The sequence below is a fragment of the Otolemur garnettii genome, unplaced genomic scaffold, assembly GCF_000181295.1.
Source record: "Otolemur garnettii isolate 467f Iridium unplaced genomic scaffold, OtoGar3 scaffold00171, whole genome shotgun sequence".
Taxonomy (NCBI): Eukaryota; Metazoa; Chordata; class Mammalia; order Primates; family Galagidae; genus Otolemur; species Otolemur garnettii.
The window spans coordinates 3,240,416-3,258,497 of NW_003852566.1; the positions used below are offsets into that span (position 1 = coordinate 3,240,416).

Consider the following 18,082-nt stretch of genomic DNA (forward strand, 5'->3'; position numbering starts at 1 on the left):
CAGAACTCAGAATGCCCTAGGATCCTTTGCGCAGGTTTTAGTGGGCTGCAAGGCACGAGGGGATGGTCACCCTGCCTGATTCTCACTACCCTGTCCCCTGCAGATGGAGAGGTGCAGCCAGGCCCTGTCCCGAAGTCCCTGCAGAAGCAAAGGCGGATGCTGGAGCGCCTGGTCAGCAGCGAATGTGAGTTGCCCCTGCCCTGCCCACACCTAGCACCCACACAGGCTCCTGTCTTTCCCGTGAGGCCCACAAAGGGACCCACCAGGATCTCAGTCTGTTAAGTGCCAGTGTTCTGGGACCTGGGCCCTGGGCCCAGGGCCCCGCCCACTGTGAGTGCATGTGCCGGAGGGAAGACAAACAGACATGGAGACTGCAGGGGGACGGTCCCTGGGGGACAGAGAAATGCTGGGAAGGAGGTGCTGCCTCCATGGAGGATGAGGGGAGGGAGCTAGATGTGGGAGCAACAGCAGGAGTACAGCCTGGGGAGAGCCACAGGTTGAGGGCTTGGCTCAGTGTGGGCCTTTGTGGGGCAGGGCTGAAGGGCTAGAGCATGCATTGGGAACAGAGGCGTGGGGGCACGATGAACTGGGGGTGCCTTTTGGACATCTGGGGCCAAAGAGTTCGAGGAGACTTCACACCCTCCATGTGCAGCCACTGGCCTGTGGCCCACGTCGGGTTCTGGTCTGGAGAACTCTGGGCTCCCATCCAAAAGAAAACAGACAGGTGTGGGGCCTCGTGGGTCACTCAGCATTAACGGGAGCTGAGCAAAGATCCAGGCCTGCCACAGACTCTTCTTGTGACCTTGGGCAGGTTTCCCTTTTCTCTCTGGGCCTCAGTTTCCTCTTCTGAACAGTGAGCTGGTCAGATCAGAGGACCAAAAGACCTCTCCTGTCCCAGGATCTTCTGCCAGCAGTAGGGGGTCCCTGTTCAGGTGGGAACACTGGTGACACTTAGACCCCCACATCTGAGTGGGCAGAGGGGGATGTGTGGGCTGCGGTTTTCTTGCTCCACTTGGGGGAGGCAAACAGACATCACACTGAAATGCTGAAGTGGGAAGGGCTCTTCCTGATGGGCCAGAGCGACAGAGAGGCTGAAATAGCCTCTGCCTCTGAGGCGTCAGCACCCAGCTGTGTTGGAGTGAGGCACCCCCCACTGAGGTCACTTTGCAGGTGGGGTTCTAGTCCCCCAGCTGCCCCACTGCCCTGCTCTGGCTTCCTGGCACTGTGTTGGGCCTGGCAGGATCAGTACCTCTAGCCTGTGGACCCCTCCCTACCTAGGCCTTAATGACATGGGACCGGCCCAGTTCCCTCTGAACTAGAATGTCCTTGTTAGGTGTCACCCTGTTCCTCTTCCTGGCTTTCCAGCAAACTCCCAGGAAGGGCCATCTGTGTCACCATCTCAAATTCTCTTCTCCTATACTTGACCAAACCATCAGTAACCCCCTTGGCTAGGTCACTTTCTGCTCTCATTTGGCCTAACCTGTGGGCAGAGGTGGCTACTGTTCCTCCTTAAAGCCCTCTCCCCTGGCCTAGGGCCCTTGATGCCACACTGGCTGCTCCCCTTCAGTGTCCTGAGACCAATTTCCTATCTCCCAACCCATTCACTCCAGTGGATGATGTTGGATAGAGGGGTTAGTGGGCATGTAGGAGGCCTTCGGTGGAACCTGCTGGAGCCGTCAGTAAGCATGTAATAACACATCATGTTAGGTGCAGGGGTTAGTAGGTGCATAGTAGGCCCTCAATGGATCATATTGGGTGGAGGGGTTAGCAAGTGGCTGGCCAACAGGGCATCTTGTCACTAGTGCTGTGAGAAGTTCAGTGTTGGCTTGAGAGACAGATAGTGTCGGCGGGTGCTGGAGTTGTGGGGGATGAGGGCTTGGCAATGGAGCTAGCTTAAGATGCAGGTCATCTCCAGGTATCAGTAGCTAGGGCCGGAGGGACACTGGAGCTGGGGAGCATATTCCAGGGGCAGGGGATTGGGGAGGCTGGCAGACCTGCCCCTTCCCTCTCCACCAGCCTGGTCCCCTCCATTAGACACCCAGGGAAGGGCGTCCTCCACCCAAACCCACTCAGCAATTCCTCCGCTTGGTCTCTGGCCACTGCCCGTTCCATCCAGCCACGTGAGGGTAATGGCAGGGTGGAGAGGGCTGCAATGCGGCAGGGGGTGGGGTCCATGCTGTTTTCTCTTATGCTTCAGCCAAGAACTACATCGCACTGGATGACTTTGTGGAGATCACCAAGAAGTATGCTAAGGGCATCATCCCCACCAACCTCTTCCTGCAGGACGATGACGAGGACGATGAGCTGGCAGGAAAGAGCCCCGAGGACCTGCCACTGCGCCTGAGGGTGAGTGGCGAGACCCCGGAGAGGCCCTGCTGGCCTCCGGGATGCACATCCCTGTCACTGCCGAGCACCCCTGGTGCTTTCCAGGAAGCTGTGGGTGGGAGTGTCTTGCAGCTGTGCCTCTTGTCCCTTGAGATGTCTTCTGTCCCCATGTGAGGATGTGTTCTCAGGAGGGAGGCCTTTCTTAAGGCAGGCTCAGAAACGTGCTAAGTGCAGGGGCCCTCTAGTTTGCTGGTGCAGGCAGGGTTGGAGGCAGACTTTGATTTGGCCTTTATCACTTAGAAAAATTACCTGTTTATGGCCCAGAACAGAGGTCAGTGCCCTGGAGGTACTTTCCCTCAAAACTAAGTGCTGGTCAGCACTCGTAGCTCAGTGGGTAGGGCGCCAGCCACGTACACCTAGGCTGGTGGGTTCAAACCCAGCCTGGGCCAGCTAAACAGCAATGACAACTGCAACAAAAAAAATACCCGGGCGTTGTGGCGGGCACCTGTAGTCCCAGCTACTTGGGAGGTTGAGGCAAGAGAGTCACTTAAGCCCAAGAGTTGGAGGTTGCTGTGAGCTGTGACGCCATGACACTCTACCCAGGGTGACATAGCGAGACTGTCTCAAAAAAAAAAAAAAACACAAAGGCTAGGGAGGACATGCAGAGGTGCCTTCTGGTCCCTGGTCTTCAAGGACTCAGGGAAGAGAGGCTGACTGTTAGGGGAGGGTGGGCAGCACCTGTTGGGGGTGACGACAGGCACATGTGGAGGACGTGAGCAGCCCAGGCGGCAGGGAGGGAGCCAGGAGCAGGCCGCCCAGAGACATGGGCCCAGCTCCCTGCTTGCTGGCTTGTTTCATTGGTCATACGGTTGGGCCACAGGTGCAGACAACGGGATGTGGCCCAACAGCCTCTTACAAAGTTACCCAAATTCAGCTCAATTGGTTGAATTACATGTGTTCATATCTCACTGTGTGGAGAGCACCAGGATTTCCAGAAGTTTGGCCGCCTGACCCAGACAGGTCCATCAGTATACTGTGGCCAAGAAGGCCCCAGTCAGCACCAGGACCCCAAACAGATGATTGTTGTCACACCATTGTGGGTGTTAAGTTCATGGCGTCTGTGTCTTCTTAACTCACTGAGGGCCTGCAAGAGCCACTGTCAGTGTCCAGACAGGGTTGGGGGCAATTGGCTGAAAGAGTAGTTTACTGGAGCCAGGAGTGTGGGGAGAGTCAGGGCAGGCCACCCTCTGCGGGGCAGAGCAGGCACTGAAGCACCTTAGGAAAGGCTGCAGCCAGAACATCAGGTGTGATGCCTTGCTCTGGGGACACGGAGCTAGACCGAGGCTGAATGTGAGTCCCCATCAGAAAGCAAAAATCCTTGCCCTTCCCATTGGGGACAGTGGTGTGTCCAGGGTGTAGATGTTCTGAGACGTAGGCCAGTACAGCTAACATCTGAAGCCAGGTTGCTGTTGGTCTTGGAGCCAGCCCCAGCCAGCACAGTATTTGCAGATAGGATGCTGTCATCTCCTAACTGACAGGGAAGAAGGGGCTGGGCCATGTGGCTGGGTCTTCAGCAAAAAGGAGGTGCTCCCCCAAATGCCAGTGAGGATCAGAGGTGAAAGGGTAACTTGGGAGGGGGCACCGTAGCCTAGGTGTCCCCTTTTATCCCTGGGCATAAGTTTCTTACTGCCTTCTTCCAAATGCATTCTGTTTGGATAGGGAATTATATGTCACCCCACTAACGGATGACAAGCTCAGTGCTGTGACATATCTGAACGTTGTTTTTAGAAGGAAAAGAGTTAAAGTATCCTGACAAGAAACAAACGAGGCTCTGCTTTCTTTCAGTTTTGAACCTGTGAGAGCACTTTGATTCCTTTGCAATTTGTTGTATTCAGAGGCTTTTGCAAAAGGGAGAGGTAATGAATCATCACAAGCTTCTCCCAAAACTAAAAGCTGGAACAGCTTGTAATAGCCTTTTAGAGAACAAAGAATGGGAAACATACTTTGGAGAGGTCTTCTTCACCAAAGTGAAAAGCAACAGACACCTCTTAGTGTGCTAACGTTATACCCATAATGAATGTTCCAGACTGCAAGCCTGGAAGCATAAGGTGCCATGACAGATAAAACCCTCTGAGAAGTATGTTCAGTGATATTTGAAAATTCTAACATTTTTTTACATTAAAGTATTGGAAAATCCAACCCGTGAGCATTTTTGTGGGCAGGTTTGAGGAGAGTCTTGTTTGGGTTTGCGGGCCCGGTGATGCACCCAGGTGGGCTCCCGGCCCACCCCCTCCCTGTGAGACTCTGGTTTCTTACATCAGCAGAGGGGCTGAACCCCTCTGACCTGGGCGTCACTGTTCTTTTTGTGAACCAGATTCCTTACTATATTCTTTTAATTTCATTTTTCTTCCATCTCAAGGAGGAGTTTATTTTAATTGTTTGGACATTCTGTGCAGAAAAAGAGACTAAGCTCTTCAGTCTCACAGTTTGGTGGAGCCCAAGAGGGAGGGCTTGGGTGGGCTACAGGGTGCAGAGATTGGGCCCTTAAAAAGGAGACAGTTCCCTGGTCATTGAGCCCAGGTGTCGGGCTCCCCCCTATGCTGTCCAAGCAGAGGCTGGATGCCATCAGGCATTATGTTCTAGAATCTTCCTTGTCCTTTAAAGACTCTTTTAACCAGGTGATTATGAAGCCCTCTGGTAAAAATGATACACAGCTTTGAGTCAGATAGGATTTCAGATTAATTTTAACAGTAGGCCAGAGTCACCTCTGGTCATCTTGCTGTTAACAAGGTCCCCGCCATAGGGATTAGCTTAGCAGGCGGCGGCTGACGCACACGTTGACTCATGTCCTAGCTGTTGATTTTAGCCATCTGGCCTGGCATCAGAGTGAAGGGTCTCCTCCCCGAGAAACCCAGAGGGGGTTCAGTTTTGTAAATGCTGGTTTGCCCTCTGGCAAGTGTCAGACACACCCCTATGGCTGACAAGGCCCTTCTGGTCTTCCCTCTTCCCCATGTCCTAGCAGGTGTGGGCGTCCCTCTGCTCATGGGAGGCTGGTGGCCCCAGAGAGAGCTGGAGGGCCTTAAGCTGGTTTAGTCATTTATTTGCTCGTTATAAAGCAGAGATTAAGTGGCCTGTCTTATAAGAAGCAGTGAGGCTCTTCACCACGTGTGTGTGGGAGTGTGCACACATACTCATCTTTAAATGTGCTGGTCCCCAATGTGAGCCCTTCCTGCTCATCTCTGGAAAAGTCAGTCCCCCAGCTGCTTCCAGGTGTTCTCCGTTGGCGGCCAGGGCTCTGGGCAGATGGGGCCACATTCCAGTGCTGTCATGCCGCTGCCCAGGGCTCCTCCTCAGCTTTCTGGTGGGTCCGAGGAGGCTGGCTGTACCCAGCCCTGCAGGGATGGGTTATCTGGTTGCTCCCTCCCATGCCTTGGTGCTCAGGCCTGACTCTGTCATGCAGCCCCTCGATGAGCTCTGGGCACTGAGGGGCTCCACTCCTTGAGTTGGTCCAGACCCTGTGTGTCATACTTCATGATAACTGGCACCTTCCATGGCCACTTTGTCGCTTCACTCCCTCCAATCTCTGTCCCCATCTCCCCTATAACCTGGCATGGCCAAGGGCCTTCAGAGTTCTGCACAGACCAGGTGGAGGCGGGAACTGCCGTGAGTGCAGAATCGCCTCCGCCTCCCTCCTAGGCTGCTCTCCTCCACCTCCCGCAGCCCCTCCTTCCTCTTTACTGTCTTAATGACCTTTCTGTGGGGGAGTTGGGGGGTACCAACACAGGGAGGGGAGGGCTGACCTTGAACGTGGCTGTGTGGGTTGGTTTGTTAGAAGCAGTACAGAGGACATATGCTTGTGTGTGTGCATGTATGTAGGGTGGGTATGCACAGGTGTATGTATGCAGGGGTGGGTGGGTGCAAGTGCATATCCTGCGTGTGTAGGGTGGGTGGGTGGTAGCAAGCAGCTGCTTTTCAAGTCTCCAGCAAAAGCTGTTCCTCTGGGCTGGATGTGGTGGTTCACACCTATAATCTCAGCACTTTGGGAAGCCGAGGCAGGTGGATTGCCTGAGCTCACAGGTTCGAGCCAGAGCAAGACCCCATCTCTAAAAATAGCTGGGTGTTGTGGTGGGTGCCTTTAGTCCCAGCTACTTGGGGGGCTGAGGCAAGAGAATCACTTGAGCTCAAGAGTTTGAGGTTGCCATGCCCTCTACCGAGGGCAACAAACTGAGATTATCTCAAAAAAAAAAAAAAGCTGCTCTGGCTGCCCTGTTAAGCTGCATCACCTCTTCACTCTGTCCACTATTGCTTTGAACTCTTCTTTCTCCAATGCCTATGCTGCCTCCTCTCCTAGGCCATCTGCCTCTCTCTAGAGCCCAGCCTAGTCTTGTACAGTAATGTCACAAGAGGGCCAGGGAGGTGATGTCCTTGCTGCTGTGGAGAGATAAGAGGCACAGCAGGGCCCAGATGGGCACCCCAGGCTCAGTCTCTTCAAGCAGGAGGCCCAGAGGGAAGGGAAGCGGCAAGCCAGGTGGGTCCCTCTGGTACTGGAGGTCTCACAGGGGAGGCAAGCACCCACGGGCCTGGTCACCCTTTCAGAAGGTGGGGAGCCAGGCATAAGGAAGGCAGCAGAGACAGGTCCCTGACCCAGAAGACAGAGGCTGACCTGCAGGGTAGGATGAATTGAGGGAAGGGCTGAAAGGACCGCAGAGTGTGGGGAGGCCATCTGGAGGGGGTGTGACAGGTAGGAGGACCACTGGGTTAGGGCCTGGCACCCCCGCTGCCCAGAGCCGGGTTGGCTGGAGGGAAGCATGCAGTGGGAGGCAGTTGAATGTGGCTGGGTGCAGCAGCTGTGGCCCAATTCCAATGCCCTTCTCCACCCCCAGATGGTCAAGTACCCTCTGCATGCCATCATGGAGATCAAAGAGTACCTGATCGACGTGGCCTCCCGGGCGGGCATGCATTGGCTGTCCACCATCGTCCCCACGCACCACATCAATGCCCTCATCTTCTTCTTCATCATCAGCAACCTGACCATTGACTTCTTCGCCTTCTTCATCCCACTGGTGGTCTTCTACCTGTCCTTCATCTCCATGGTGATCTGCACCCTCAAGGTGTTCCAGGACAGCAAGGCCTGGGAGAACTTCCGCACCCTCACCGACCTGCTGCTGCGCTTCGAGCCCAACCTGGACGTGGAGCAGGCTGAGGTCAACTTTGGCTGGAACCACCTGGAGCCCTATGCCCACTTCCTCCTGTCGGTCTTCTTTGTCATCTTCTCCTTCCCGCTGGCCAGCAGGGACTGGATGCCCTGCTCGGAGCTGGCGGTCATTGCCACTTTCTTCACTGTGACCAGCTACTTGAGCCTGAGCAGCCACGCAGAGCCCTATACACGCAGAGCCCTGGTCACCGAGGTGGCCGCTGGCCTGCTATCTCTGCTGCCCTCCATGCCCCTGGATGGGTACTACCTGCAGGTCCTCGGCCAGACCTTCCTCACCGTGCCTGTCGGCCACTTGGTCATCCTAAACATCAGCATCCCCTGCCTCCTCTATGTCTACCTGCTGTACCTCTTCTTCCGCATGGCCCAGCTGCGGAACTTCAAGGGCACTTACTGCTACCTGGTGCCCTACCTGGTCTGCTTCATGTGGTGCGAGCTCTCTGTGGTCATCCTGCTAGAGTCCACCGGGCTGGGGCTGGTCCGAGCATCCGTCGGCTACTTCCTCTTCCTCTTTGCCTTGCCCATCTTGGTGGCCGGCCTGACCCTCATGGGCTTGCTGCAGTTTGCCCAGTGGTTCATGTCCCTGGAGCTCACCAAGATTGCGGTCACCATGGTAGTCTGCAGCGTCCCCCTGCTGGTCCACTGCTGGACCAAGGCTAGCTTCTCAGTGGTGGGGATGGTGAAGTCCCTGACGCGCAGCTCCGTGGTCAAGCTCATCCTGGTGTGGCTCACAGCCATTGTGCTCTTCTGCTGGTTCTACGTGTACCGCTCAGAGGGCATGAAGGTCTACAACTCCACGCTGACCTGGCCTCAGTACGGTGCCCTGTGCGGGCCGCGGGCCTGGAAGGAGACCAACATGGCACGTACCCAGATCCTCTGCAGCCACCTGGAGGGCCACAGGGTCACGTGGACAGGCCGCTTCAAATATGTTCGTGTTACCGAGATCGACAACAGTGCAGAGTCGGCCATCAACATGCTGCCCTTCTTCATGGGCGACTGGATGCGCTGCCTGTACGGCGAGGCCTACCCCTCCTGCAGCGCCAGCGGCACTGCCACGGCCGAGGAGGAGCTCTGCCGCCTCAAGCTCCTGGCCAAGCACCCCTGCCACATCAAGAAGTTTGACCGCTACAAGTTTGAGATCACCGTGGGCATGCCCTACAGCAGCGCCGCCAATAGCAGCCGCAGCCGTGAGGAGGACGACGTCACCAAGGACATCGTGCTGCGGGCCAGCAGCGAGTTCAAGAGCGTGCTGCTCAGCCTGCGCCAGGGCAGCCTCATCGAGTTCAGCACCATCCTCGAGGGCCGCCTGGGAAGCAAGTGGCCTGTCTTCGAGCTCAAGGCCATCAGCTGCCTCAACTGCATGGCGCAGCTGTCACCAGCCAGACGGCATGTGAAGATCGAACACGACTGGCGCAGCACCGTGCATGGCGCCATCAAGTTTGCCTTCGACTTCTTCTTCTTCCCGTTCCTGTCGGCAGTGTGAGAATAATCCGCTAGTCGGAGCAGTCCCAGAGTGAGCTGCTGTGAGGACTGAGCCATTGCGGCGGGCCAGACGAGCACATGCTGATGCCATGTGTGTGCGTGTGCGTGTGCAGACCCAGGGCTTTGGAGACACCTGCTCGTGTATAGACTGCTTGGACTCCAATGAAGGGGTGACACTGTTAACTCTGTCCACTCTGAATGCCAGGCATTGCTGGGAATTGCATGCAGTCTGCACCCACTCCTGATCTTCCTGAGTGAAGCAGTGTGCCAGACTAGATTAAAAAGGTTCTCAAGCCCCAAAAGCACTTTACAGACAAGCTTCTCCCTCCTCCCCACCTCCAGGCACCCTGTTGCCCCTACTGACTTCTCTGTTAGATTTGTTTTTATAAGAACCAAGTGTGTGTCCATGTAAACTCCAAGGCATCATTTCTTCTTTGGTCACTACTAAGGCTCAACACCTGCTGACCTTCTCTGGGGGATGTGCACAGCTGCTGGAGCCTGTCTTGTGGTCAAAGCCTGGCCCCATTCTGCCGATCAGAGGCTGAGTGAGGGGCAGCTCTGAGCACTGCAGGCCACCCTGGGGCCCCCTGTGAGTGGGCAGTGGAGGTGTTTGTGAGCGTCTTACCTGAGTCCACCAGGACTTGGGGGAAACGCAGACCCCTAGCTCCTTCCTGTGTGCAGAGGAGCCCGACCATGTTCAGTGCCATGGAGCAGAAAGTCAGGGTCCTAATATGGTTAAAATAAAAATCTCTGGTGAAATCTACAGTTCTTTTCTTTTTTTCTTTATTTAAAAGAAGTCTTTCCTGGACGTGACGTGCGAGTCAGAGCTGTCTGTGTAAGTATTGCATGGGACCTGGGTATACTTGGAGTCACAAAGAGCAGGACCGATGTCCACTAGTGATACACCCTGCCAAGGGCAGAGACCCCCCCCCATCTCTAGTGCAAGGGCCTTGTAGTGTCTGGCCTGACCATTGGGTTGCCTGTGGTGACTGCCCATGCCCACACACCTGTGCTGCAGGTGACCATGGAGTTTGTCAGGCCCAGCAGGGTGGGAAGTGCAGATACACAGTTAGTTTCAAAATTCTCATCACTGATGAAATGGAGCATTTGTAGTAATTCAGTTTGGTGCCTGCGCCTGAGCAGGAATGTACGAAACTGTTCTGTGTTTTAAGAACATACAGCAATCACCCCATAGAATTATCATCCCCATACAGCAATGACCCCATAGAATTATATCCTAGAATTATCATTTGGGGGAGCTGGAGCAGCTATGGGCCTCAGGAGGCTCAGGAATACTGTCCACCACAGGCATTAGTGTCATCCCTGGGGTGAAAATAAGGCTGTCACCCCCTGCTGCCCCACAACAGGCCACCCTGGAGCCCCCTGTGCAGTGGCTGGGAACCTCAGCGGTCACATGTTCTTGCTGGTCTGGTCACCTTGCATTGATCATTCAGGATGTGGCTGTCTCTGTTTTCCTCAGACATTGTGGCTGCACCCCACCTGTTCACTCCTCTTCCTTACCCTCTGTCCGGGGACGGGTGTGGAAGGTGTCTTTGTAAAGCCCCATGTGCTGGTTGCGAGATGAGGTTAAAGGTTAGCCCAATGCCTCTGCCTGTCCTGCAGACTTAAGGCCGTGAATGGCATCAGACTCTGCCCCTCAGACTCCCCACTCCTTATCAGGGAGGAGCGTGACAGACATCACCGTTCTCAGCAGAGAAACCTGAGCAGCGAAGCCTGGGTGGATCACTCTGCCTGTCCTGGCCCCCCATGCTGCTCTCCGGGGCCACTCCGCCTGTCCTGGCCCCCCATGCTGCTCTCCGGGGCCACTCCGCCTGTCCTGGCCCCCCATGCTGCTCTCTGGGGCCACTCCGCCTGTCCTGGCCCCCCATGCTGCTGCTCCACACGCTGCCATCTCACATTGTGGTCTCACAGGAGAACCCGGCACTGAGTACAGGCCTAGGTTCCAATTCTTATTCTGCCACACACCAGGAGCCCCTCAGTTTCCAGGCCCCATTGTCCCCATCTGTAAAGAGGGAAGTCTGGGCTGAGTCAGGGGTTCTCAGAACTTCTTTTAAAGAAATGAAATGCACGGAACTCCAGTGCAGTGAGGAGGGTGCTGTGTGAATGCAGCACAAACCCCACTGCCTGGATTTGAAGGTGCCCCTCTGTGCCTTCCTAGCCCTGTTTCCTGGGGCGAGTTCATACGTTTCCCAGCCCTCAGTATCCTCATCTTTAGAATGGGGTTATGACAAGAGCAATCTTGTCAGACTAACCAGTTAATTCCCTCTCAGCATCTGGCACTAGTACATGCTCAATGAACAGTTGCTAATTTTAAAAAGGCATTTGTAGAACTTAAGATCCAGTAAGAACCTTTAGACAGTCCTTCCCTAGAGGAATTGTACAGTCCTCGCTCACTATGGAAGCACTTAAACTTTGTGAAGATAACCCCATTTCAGCTGGAACCAAACAGGGCCAGTGTCTGAAGCTGCAGTGTCTGCACAACCCCCTCTGCATCCCAGGATGCAAACAGCCCACCCTTCTGCATCAGGGTTTAGTGGCTGTACATCCAGGAAGGCTCGGCCCATAGCTGGGGCTCACCACAGAGGCACTCCTTATTCACTTTAACGAGTCAGCCTTGAGTGCAGCCATCACCACCCTTGAACTGAACCAGACACTAATCCCAGTGTGAGTCAAACCAAGTCCCAGCCTCAGGAAAAGCACAGCCCAGGGAGGTAAGACAGACCCTGGACCCCAGCCGAGAGGCAGACTGCCCTGCTAGGGCAGCCCAGGGAGGGAGGAGACATCCAGCCTGGCAGGAGAGGAGCCAGTAGGCTTCTAGGAGGAGGGGGCTTTGCCCTGTGCTAAAGCCAGATGAGGAGCTGGGCCTGGAAAGGAGGTGGAGGATGCCCAGTTATCAAGTCCTCAGGCACGCCCCAGGACAGCTGGCTGCTAGGGAGGCACTTAGGAATTTAGCCTTTGTCCTGTATACTCCAACCAGGGCCCTGGGAAAGTCAGGTGTGAGTCAGGGAGGAATGCACTGTGAAGCGTGGTTCTGGAGACCCTTGCTGGCTTCAGTAAAGCAGTGAGCATGGCCAATTCCCTGGGTCACTGTGCTCCCACAGTGTCCTCTCCTGTTGACAGCCAACGCCCTACCTTCCTAGAGTCAGAACCCTTGTGCTTCCAGGAACACCCTAGCCCCCTCAAGTGGGAGGGACTCTGGTTTTGGCATGCTGTGAGGCTCATGTGGCTCTCATTTGCCCAGAGTCACGTGGCCAGGAGGTGGCAGAGCTGGGATGGGGTTAGGATTAGGATTAGGGTTAGAAGAGTACAGTGGAGTCATCACAGCTCACTGCAGCCTGGACTTTTGGGCTCAAAGGGTCCTCCTATCTCAGCCTCCCAAATAGCTGCGACTACAGGTGTGCACCACCACACCCAGCTAATTTTTACTTTTTTTTTGTAGAGATGAGGTCTCGCTATGTTGCCCAGGCTGGTCTTAAACTCCTTCTACCTCAGCCAGAGTTTGTTCTTTTCAGTTAAAACTGGAGTGCACATTTATAGCCTGTCATTGCAGTGGGGAAGGGTGGAAAGGGAGGTGTGGAGCTGGTCTCCTTGTCAGGTCTGTCTTGTCAGGGAACATAAAGAGCTGTGAGTCCTGATGCAGGTGCCTAGAAAATGGGAGTTTCTCAGGGACCTCAGCCCTTCTTGACACTGAGGTGGGTGGCACATAAGTAACTGATGTAAAAAATAAGCGGATGAAAAAAGCAGTCGCTTTTAGAAAGGAATGAAAAGAATATACATACAATGGAGCTGGCGAGCTCGAATCCATCCTGGACCTGCCAAACAACAATGACAACTACAACCAAAACATAGCTGGGCTTTGTGGCAGGCACCTATAGTCCCAGCTGCTCGGGAGGCTGAGGCAAGAGAATCACTTAAGCTCAAGAGTTTGAAGTTGCTGTAAACTGTCACTCTATCAAGGGTGACATAGTAAGACTCTGTCTCAAAAAAAAAAAAAAGAAAAAAGAATATACATGTATAAGGATGTTCTTAAATGGACACTCAATCATATTTTTATAATAAAATGTTGAGAAAAGAAGTACCCAATAATCTTTACCTGCTTATATGGCCAACTACCCCAATTTTATAAAGTGTCCTTGGGAAATTAAGTCACTGTCTTAAAAATAAAACAGGCCCAAACTCCCCACCATTTGTGTGGATGAATCTCCAGGTGGATTCTATGTTCCCCACGCTGCATCTGTGGTTCACAGTAGTCTGTCTTCTTAGGCAATTTCGGTTGCTGGACCTGTATCCGTTCTAATGCTCTGACCTAAGCCTGGACCAAAACATCCCCGCAGTTCCTAATAAACACCTAAGCAGTTAAGCCATGTGGCCAGGACTAGGGAAGGTCTACCGGGAATAGCACACAAGCATTCCTGAGCAGTCTGGTCTGAGATGTGGAGCCAGCTCCAGCCTCCTGAGCCATGACAGCCCGTCGTGGGCTGGTCAGGCCTCACTCCACCTTTCCCCAGGCTTCACACATGGACCTGTTTTTCCCTGCCATTCAGGAGCACCTTCCTAAATTAGCTCGGCCCCTGAGGAGACCACAGGCCCTTTTGCTGCTCTACTTTCTCTCATCCATCTGCCCCTTAAATTCCCAAGGACACTTGACTTGCCTGGAGTCAGACTGGCTCTCGTAACCCCTACATGCGAGCCTGGGGTGGGGGGTGGCTGGCTCTCCAGCCCTCACCTCCCTGACCTCCCAGCAGCAACTGACTGTGACCCAGCATGGGCCTTACCCCCTGCCCCTGCCCCCTAGCAGCCAGGTTCTGGGGGTCGTTATTAACTCCCCTGTCCAAACCCCCTTTTCATCCCAGGCTCATGTTCTAATCTCTGTTTCCCAGAAGACCTAGGACTCCCTCTACTTTTCACTTTGGGGCTATCCCCGAGACTTCTGTGTCCCTGTTCCCTCCTGCCTCCCCCACCTTGTTGCTCTGATGAAGATGGGCCCAAGCTCTTTGGTGGTGGCTGATCCCTTCTCCAGGCAGGTCACAGGGACAAGAAAAGTCAGTGTTTTTGGTCCTCTCATGCGCTTGGGTCTCCACACACTTCTCACCTCTGGTGTTCCCATACGCAGGCCAAGCAGCTCTCTGGTGGACACTGGCTGGCTGTCCTGCACCTTAGCCTCAGCTCCCCCAGGCTGGGGGTCAGTCCCACAGGACATGCCCACTTCAGATGCCAGTTGCAGGTCCAGGCATGGCCTGTGCTTCTGACCAACCAGCTTTAAGTTGGGATTCCCATGACCCCTTCCTCTGGTTCTATTAATATTCTAAAATGGCTCACAACTTGGGGAAACACTTTACTATATGGTTACAGAGGACACAGATGAACAGCCAGATGAAGAGATACATGTGGCCAGGCACATGGGAGGGGGTGCAGAGCTCCCACGCCCTCTTTGGGTGCACCACCCTCCCAGCCACCCAGAAGCTCCCTGAACCCTGTCATTTGGGGGGGCTGTTATCGAGGCTTCATTATGCCAGCATGCTGGATTAAACCACGGGCCCTTGGTGATCAACTCAATCTTCAGCCCCTTTCCCTTTCCTGGAGCCTGGGGAAGGGCACTGCAAGTCCCAGCCCTCTACTCCTGCCTTGGCCTTTCTGGGTAACCAGCCCTCATCCCAAAGCTTTCTAGGGATTACCAATCACCAGCAGTCTCATTACCAAACAAGACTCTTACTAAGATTCCAAGGGTTTTAGGAGCCCTGTGCCAGGAACCAGGGACAGAGACCAAATACCTAGTTCTTACTCTATAGTATCTCAGCCAGAGCGACTGGGTATCAGACTAGGCCAATGCCAGGACCCAGATTCCCAGGTCCCACCCATTGCCCCGCTGTGTGGCTCCCAAGGCTATCTCTGAGGGGGTGTCTTGGGAAACTCTTGGATTCCTGCTTTCTGCCTGTTATCCCTAAAAGTCTTTTTTTTTTTTTTAAATCAAAACTCAGCACTGCCCCACCTCCAGGGAGGGGCTGGCCCCTTGAAGGCCCTGCCACAGCACAGGGTCTGAAAGACCCTCTGGGCCTGGTCGTTGATACTCATAGGTCCCAAGCAGTTCAGGTGTGTGGAGCCCTAGCTCAACCCGGGTCCATGCCTCAGGCCCCTGCTCCTCCTAGGCGGTTTTGAATTGGGAGTTTTAGCTGCCCTTGTGGATGCGACTGCACCTGCCCTTGGGCTGAGATCTGCCTGCTCGGTGCAGTGTCAAGGCTCAGCATTTCATCCTGAGCATGTGGGTGTTGTCTATAGGACTGCCATTTGTCCCCTACAATCCCTTCTATAGCAGTAGAAGCCCTGATTTTGAGCTAGTCCTTTGGCTACCCACAAATAACCACACTTTCCAGCCTCTCCTGCAGCTGCTTATGGCCACACGACAGATGTCTGGCCCATGAGGTGGCTGGGAGGAATAGGTTGTACCCTAAAGGACAGAGGCATGTCCTGTCATCCTGGCTTTCCTCTGCCATCTGCAACTGTCAGGACAAGGATAGCCCCCAGGCATGCGGAGCGACAGAGAGAAAGAGTCTCACAGGTGAAGCCGCCATGCTAGCTTGACTTTACGTCAAAGCCACTGTTGTTTGGGGTCTCACCCAGGGCCAGCGCAGTACCTGCCTCCTGGCATAAGGGGTTCCCCTAACTAGTTTGGGGCCCACTTACTGTGGCACACAAAATGGTCATGAGAATAAATGTCCGCCACCCTCACACCGTCCCTGAGGAATGCCAGGGCCCTAGAGATGTGCATGGACTCCCTCAGCTGGGTATGCAGACCTAGACTACCCTCAGCTAGGGATACCTGGACTGCTAGACCACCCTCAGGTGGGCACATGGACCCCTAGACCACCCTCACTTGGTGTACATGGACCCCCCAGACCACCCTCAGCTGAGGGTATATGGGTAAAGCACCCTGCACTGGTCTTGGCTCCAGGCTGCCTCACACCCCTCACCACAGCTGGCCTCAAAGCTGGGATTTGAATCCAGGTGTTAACTATGCCCAGAATGAGTGCTTGGAACACTTCCGTTGACCAAAGAAATAATTGAGTAACCTAGTTTTGCAAAGATAAATGGTGATCTTTCTGAGGGAAAGTGGTTCTTATTTGACAACTCCCTTGACACCTTTTGGAGGCTTTGCAAATGTATTAAATGAATAATTCAGTTCTCTAAACAAAATAATTCACGTGTCTATTTTGCAAATTTGGAGTGGGGGCATTGATTTACTAACAGGGCCCTCACAATGTCATTTTTACCCTTCCTTCCTGCTGACGCTGTCTCTTGCAGCTTTGCAGTCCTCGCTGAAATTCATCTTATCATTTGGCTGTGGGCCCTGTGCCTAAACCTAACAGGACCAGGTAAAGAGAAAGACCCTTTCTTTTTTTTTTTTTTTTTTAAAAAAAGGACTGCTGTTTGTCTCACTCAGGGTTCAGCAATTATCTACAGCTCTAAAAGCTTCCCCGTTGCTAGGAAACGGTTCCTTGGAGGCTGGTAAACCTTTTCATCAAGCAGTTGAACTTCTGTAATGTAACTTTTGAGTAGTCTGGGAAAAAAACAAAAGACCCTGACTCCCTCTTCTTCCTTTCCAGAAGTGTTAAAATCAATTGACCAAACTCACCATTTTAAACTTTCCTCCAACTAGCTGGATAATTTGCCTTTTCTGCAAATAGCCAGAAAAGTAACTAGTCCTTTTAGGACAGTGGAGCCCCCTGGGGAACTTTGAAACGCCAAAGTTGAACCCACCTGGCCTGGGCATGAAGTATTTGAAAGCTCCCCAGGTGAGAATAACTGAGAACTAGAAACACAGCCCAGTGAGGCCAGCAGCCAAGTGGCCTGTCCACCCCTGCCTCCTAGTCTCTGCAGGAGTTGGAAGAGCCCTGGGAAGGTCAACCCCACCATGGCAGGGAGCTAGGGCCTCCAGACTAAGGGGGTCCGGGTGACTGCCTCCCTGTAGAGCACCTGTTCCCCTGCTGCTGGCTGCTTTGCGGATGTCCTCACATGACAATCTTGTGAGGCAATGTCATACACAGGGACCCTGGCACAGGGTAGTGTCTCACGGTCTCTACAAGGTGGCCTCTAAGGTGGCCCCAGGGGACTTTACATCCTCCTGCTGCTCCTTCCTAACCCTAGCAGGATCCGACTGTGTGACCAACAGAATATTCACTCTCCTAGAAGAAACCCCGTTGTGAGCAGCCCCTGGAGAAGCCTCAGGCCCATGGCCACACTGTGAGATGGGTCCTATGCGTCATTTCTCCAGAGATGGTCCCTCATGGCCACAGCCCCCCTGCAGCTCATGGGCGATCCCAGCCAGACCCACCCAGCTGATCTGCTCCTGGGTTCCTGATGCCCAGAAGCCACGTGAGGTGGTAAATGTTACTATTTTAAGCCACTGACTTTGGGATAACAGGCCCAGCGCTGGTAGGGGAGGATGCTGGGATTATACCCAGGTCTCCTGCCACTATGTCCCCTCCCTGACTCCCAGCTGGCCAGCAGTCATGGCCCTGTAGTCTCCTTCCCCAGTCCCTTTAAAAGTCTCCAGGGGCCTTGGAATGTGTTTATGAAGTCTCCGAGGCTGTCAGATTTGGGGGGGGGACATCTTGTCTTTAGCTGCATCAGCCTTGTTTCTGTGGGTGTGTCACTCCCCCGGCTGGATTGGCTTTCATGAGGCTTTAGGCAGGTGCCATTTTTCTGCCTATGGGGCTGCAACACTTTCCAGTCATCCTAGAGCTAAGCCAAGCTGAACAGCCCTTATGTTGTGGTTACCTTGTCACCCTGCCCTCATGAGCACTCTTGTCCTCATGTGTCTTCCTGGGCTGAAGCTCCCTGATCCCTGCGGAGGGGTGGGGGACAGCAGTCTGGGTGCCTATCTAACCTTTGGTTCCACAGCCATCAGTCCTAGACTTTGGAAGGTCTGTCAGAGTCCCTGGGAGTGAAGCAGAGAGGACAAAATTCCTCCCTCTGAGAACTGGGGGAAGGTTAGACTAGACAACATGTGCAAGGCCACCCCCACACCCCACACCCGCCACCCAG

The 18,082-nt window shown here is 54.1% G+C and overlaps 1 protein-coding gene across 2 annotated transcripts in view; it reads left to right on the top strand.

Annotated features, from left to right (window-relative positions):
• The window catches only part of WFS1 (wolframin ER transmembrane glycoprotein), a 30,582-nt gene extending 20,800 nt beyond the window's left edge, over nucleotides 1-9,782 (top strand). For both annotated transcript variants that reach the window (XM_023519310.1, XM_003800195.3), the window contains 3 exons: nucleotides 104-184; nucleotides 2,198-2,346; nucleotides 7,209-9,782. In XM_023519310.1, the coding sequence (XP_023375078.1) occupies nucleotides 104-184; nucleotides 2,198-2,346; nucleotides 7,209-9,020 (2,042 nt within the window). In that variant the 3' untranslated portion in view covers nucleotides 9,021-9,782. The remainder of the gene's footprint in view (nucleotides 1-103; nucleotides 185-2,197; nucleotides 2,347-7,208) is intronic.
• The last annotated feature ends 8,300 nt before the right edge of the window (nucleotides 9,783-18,082 follow it).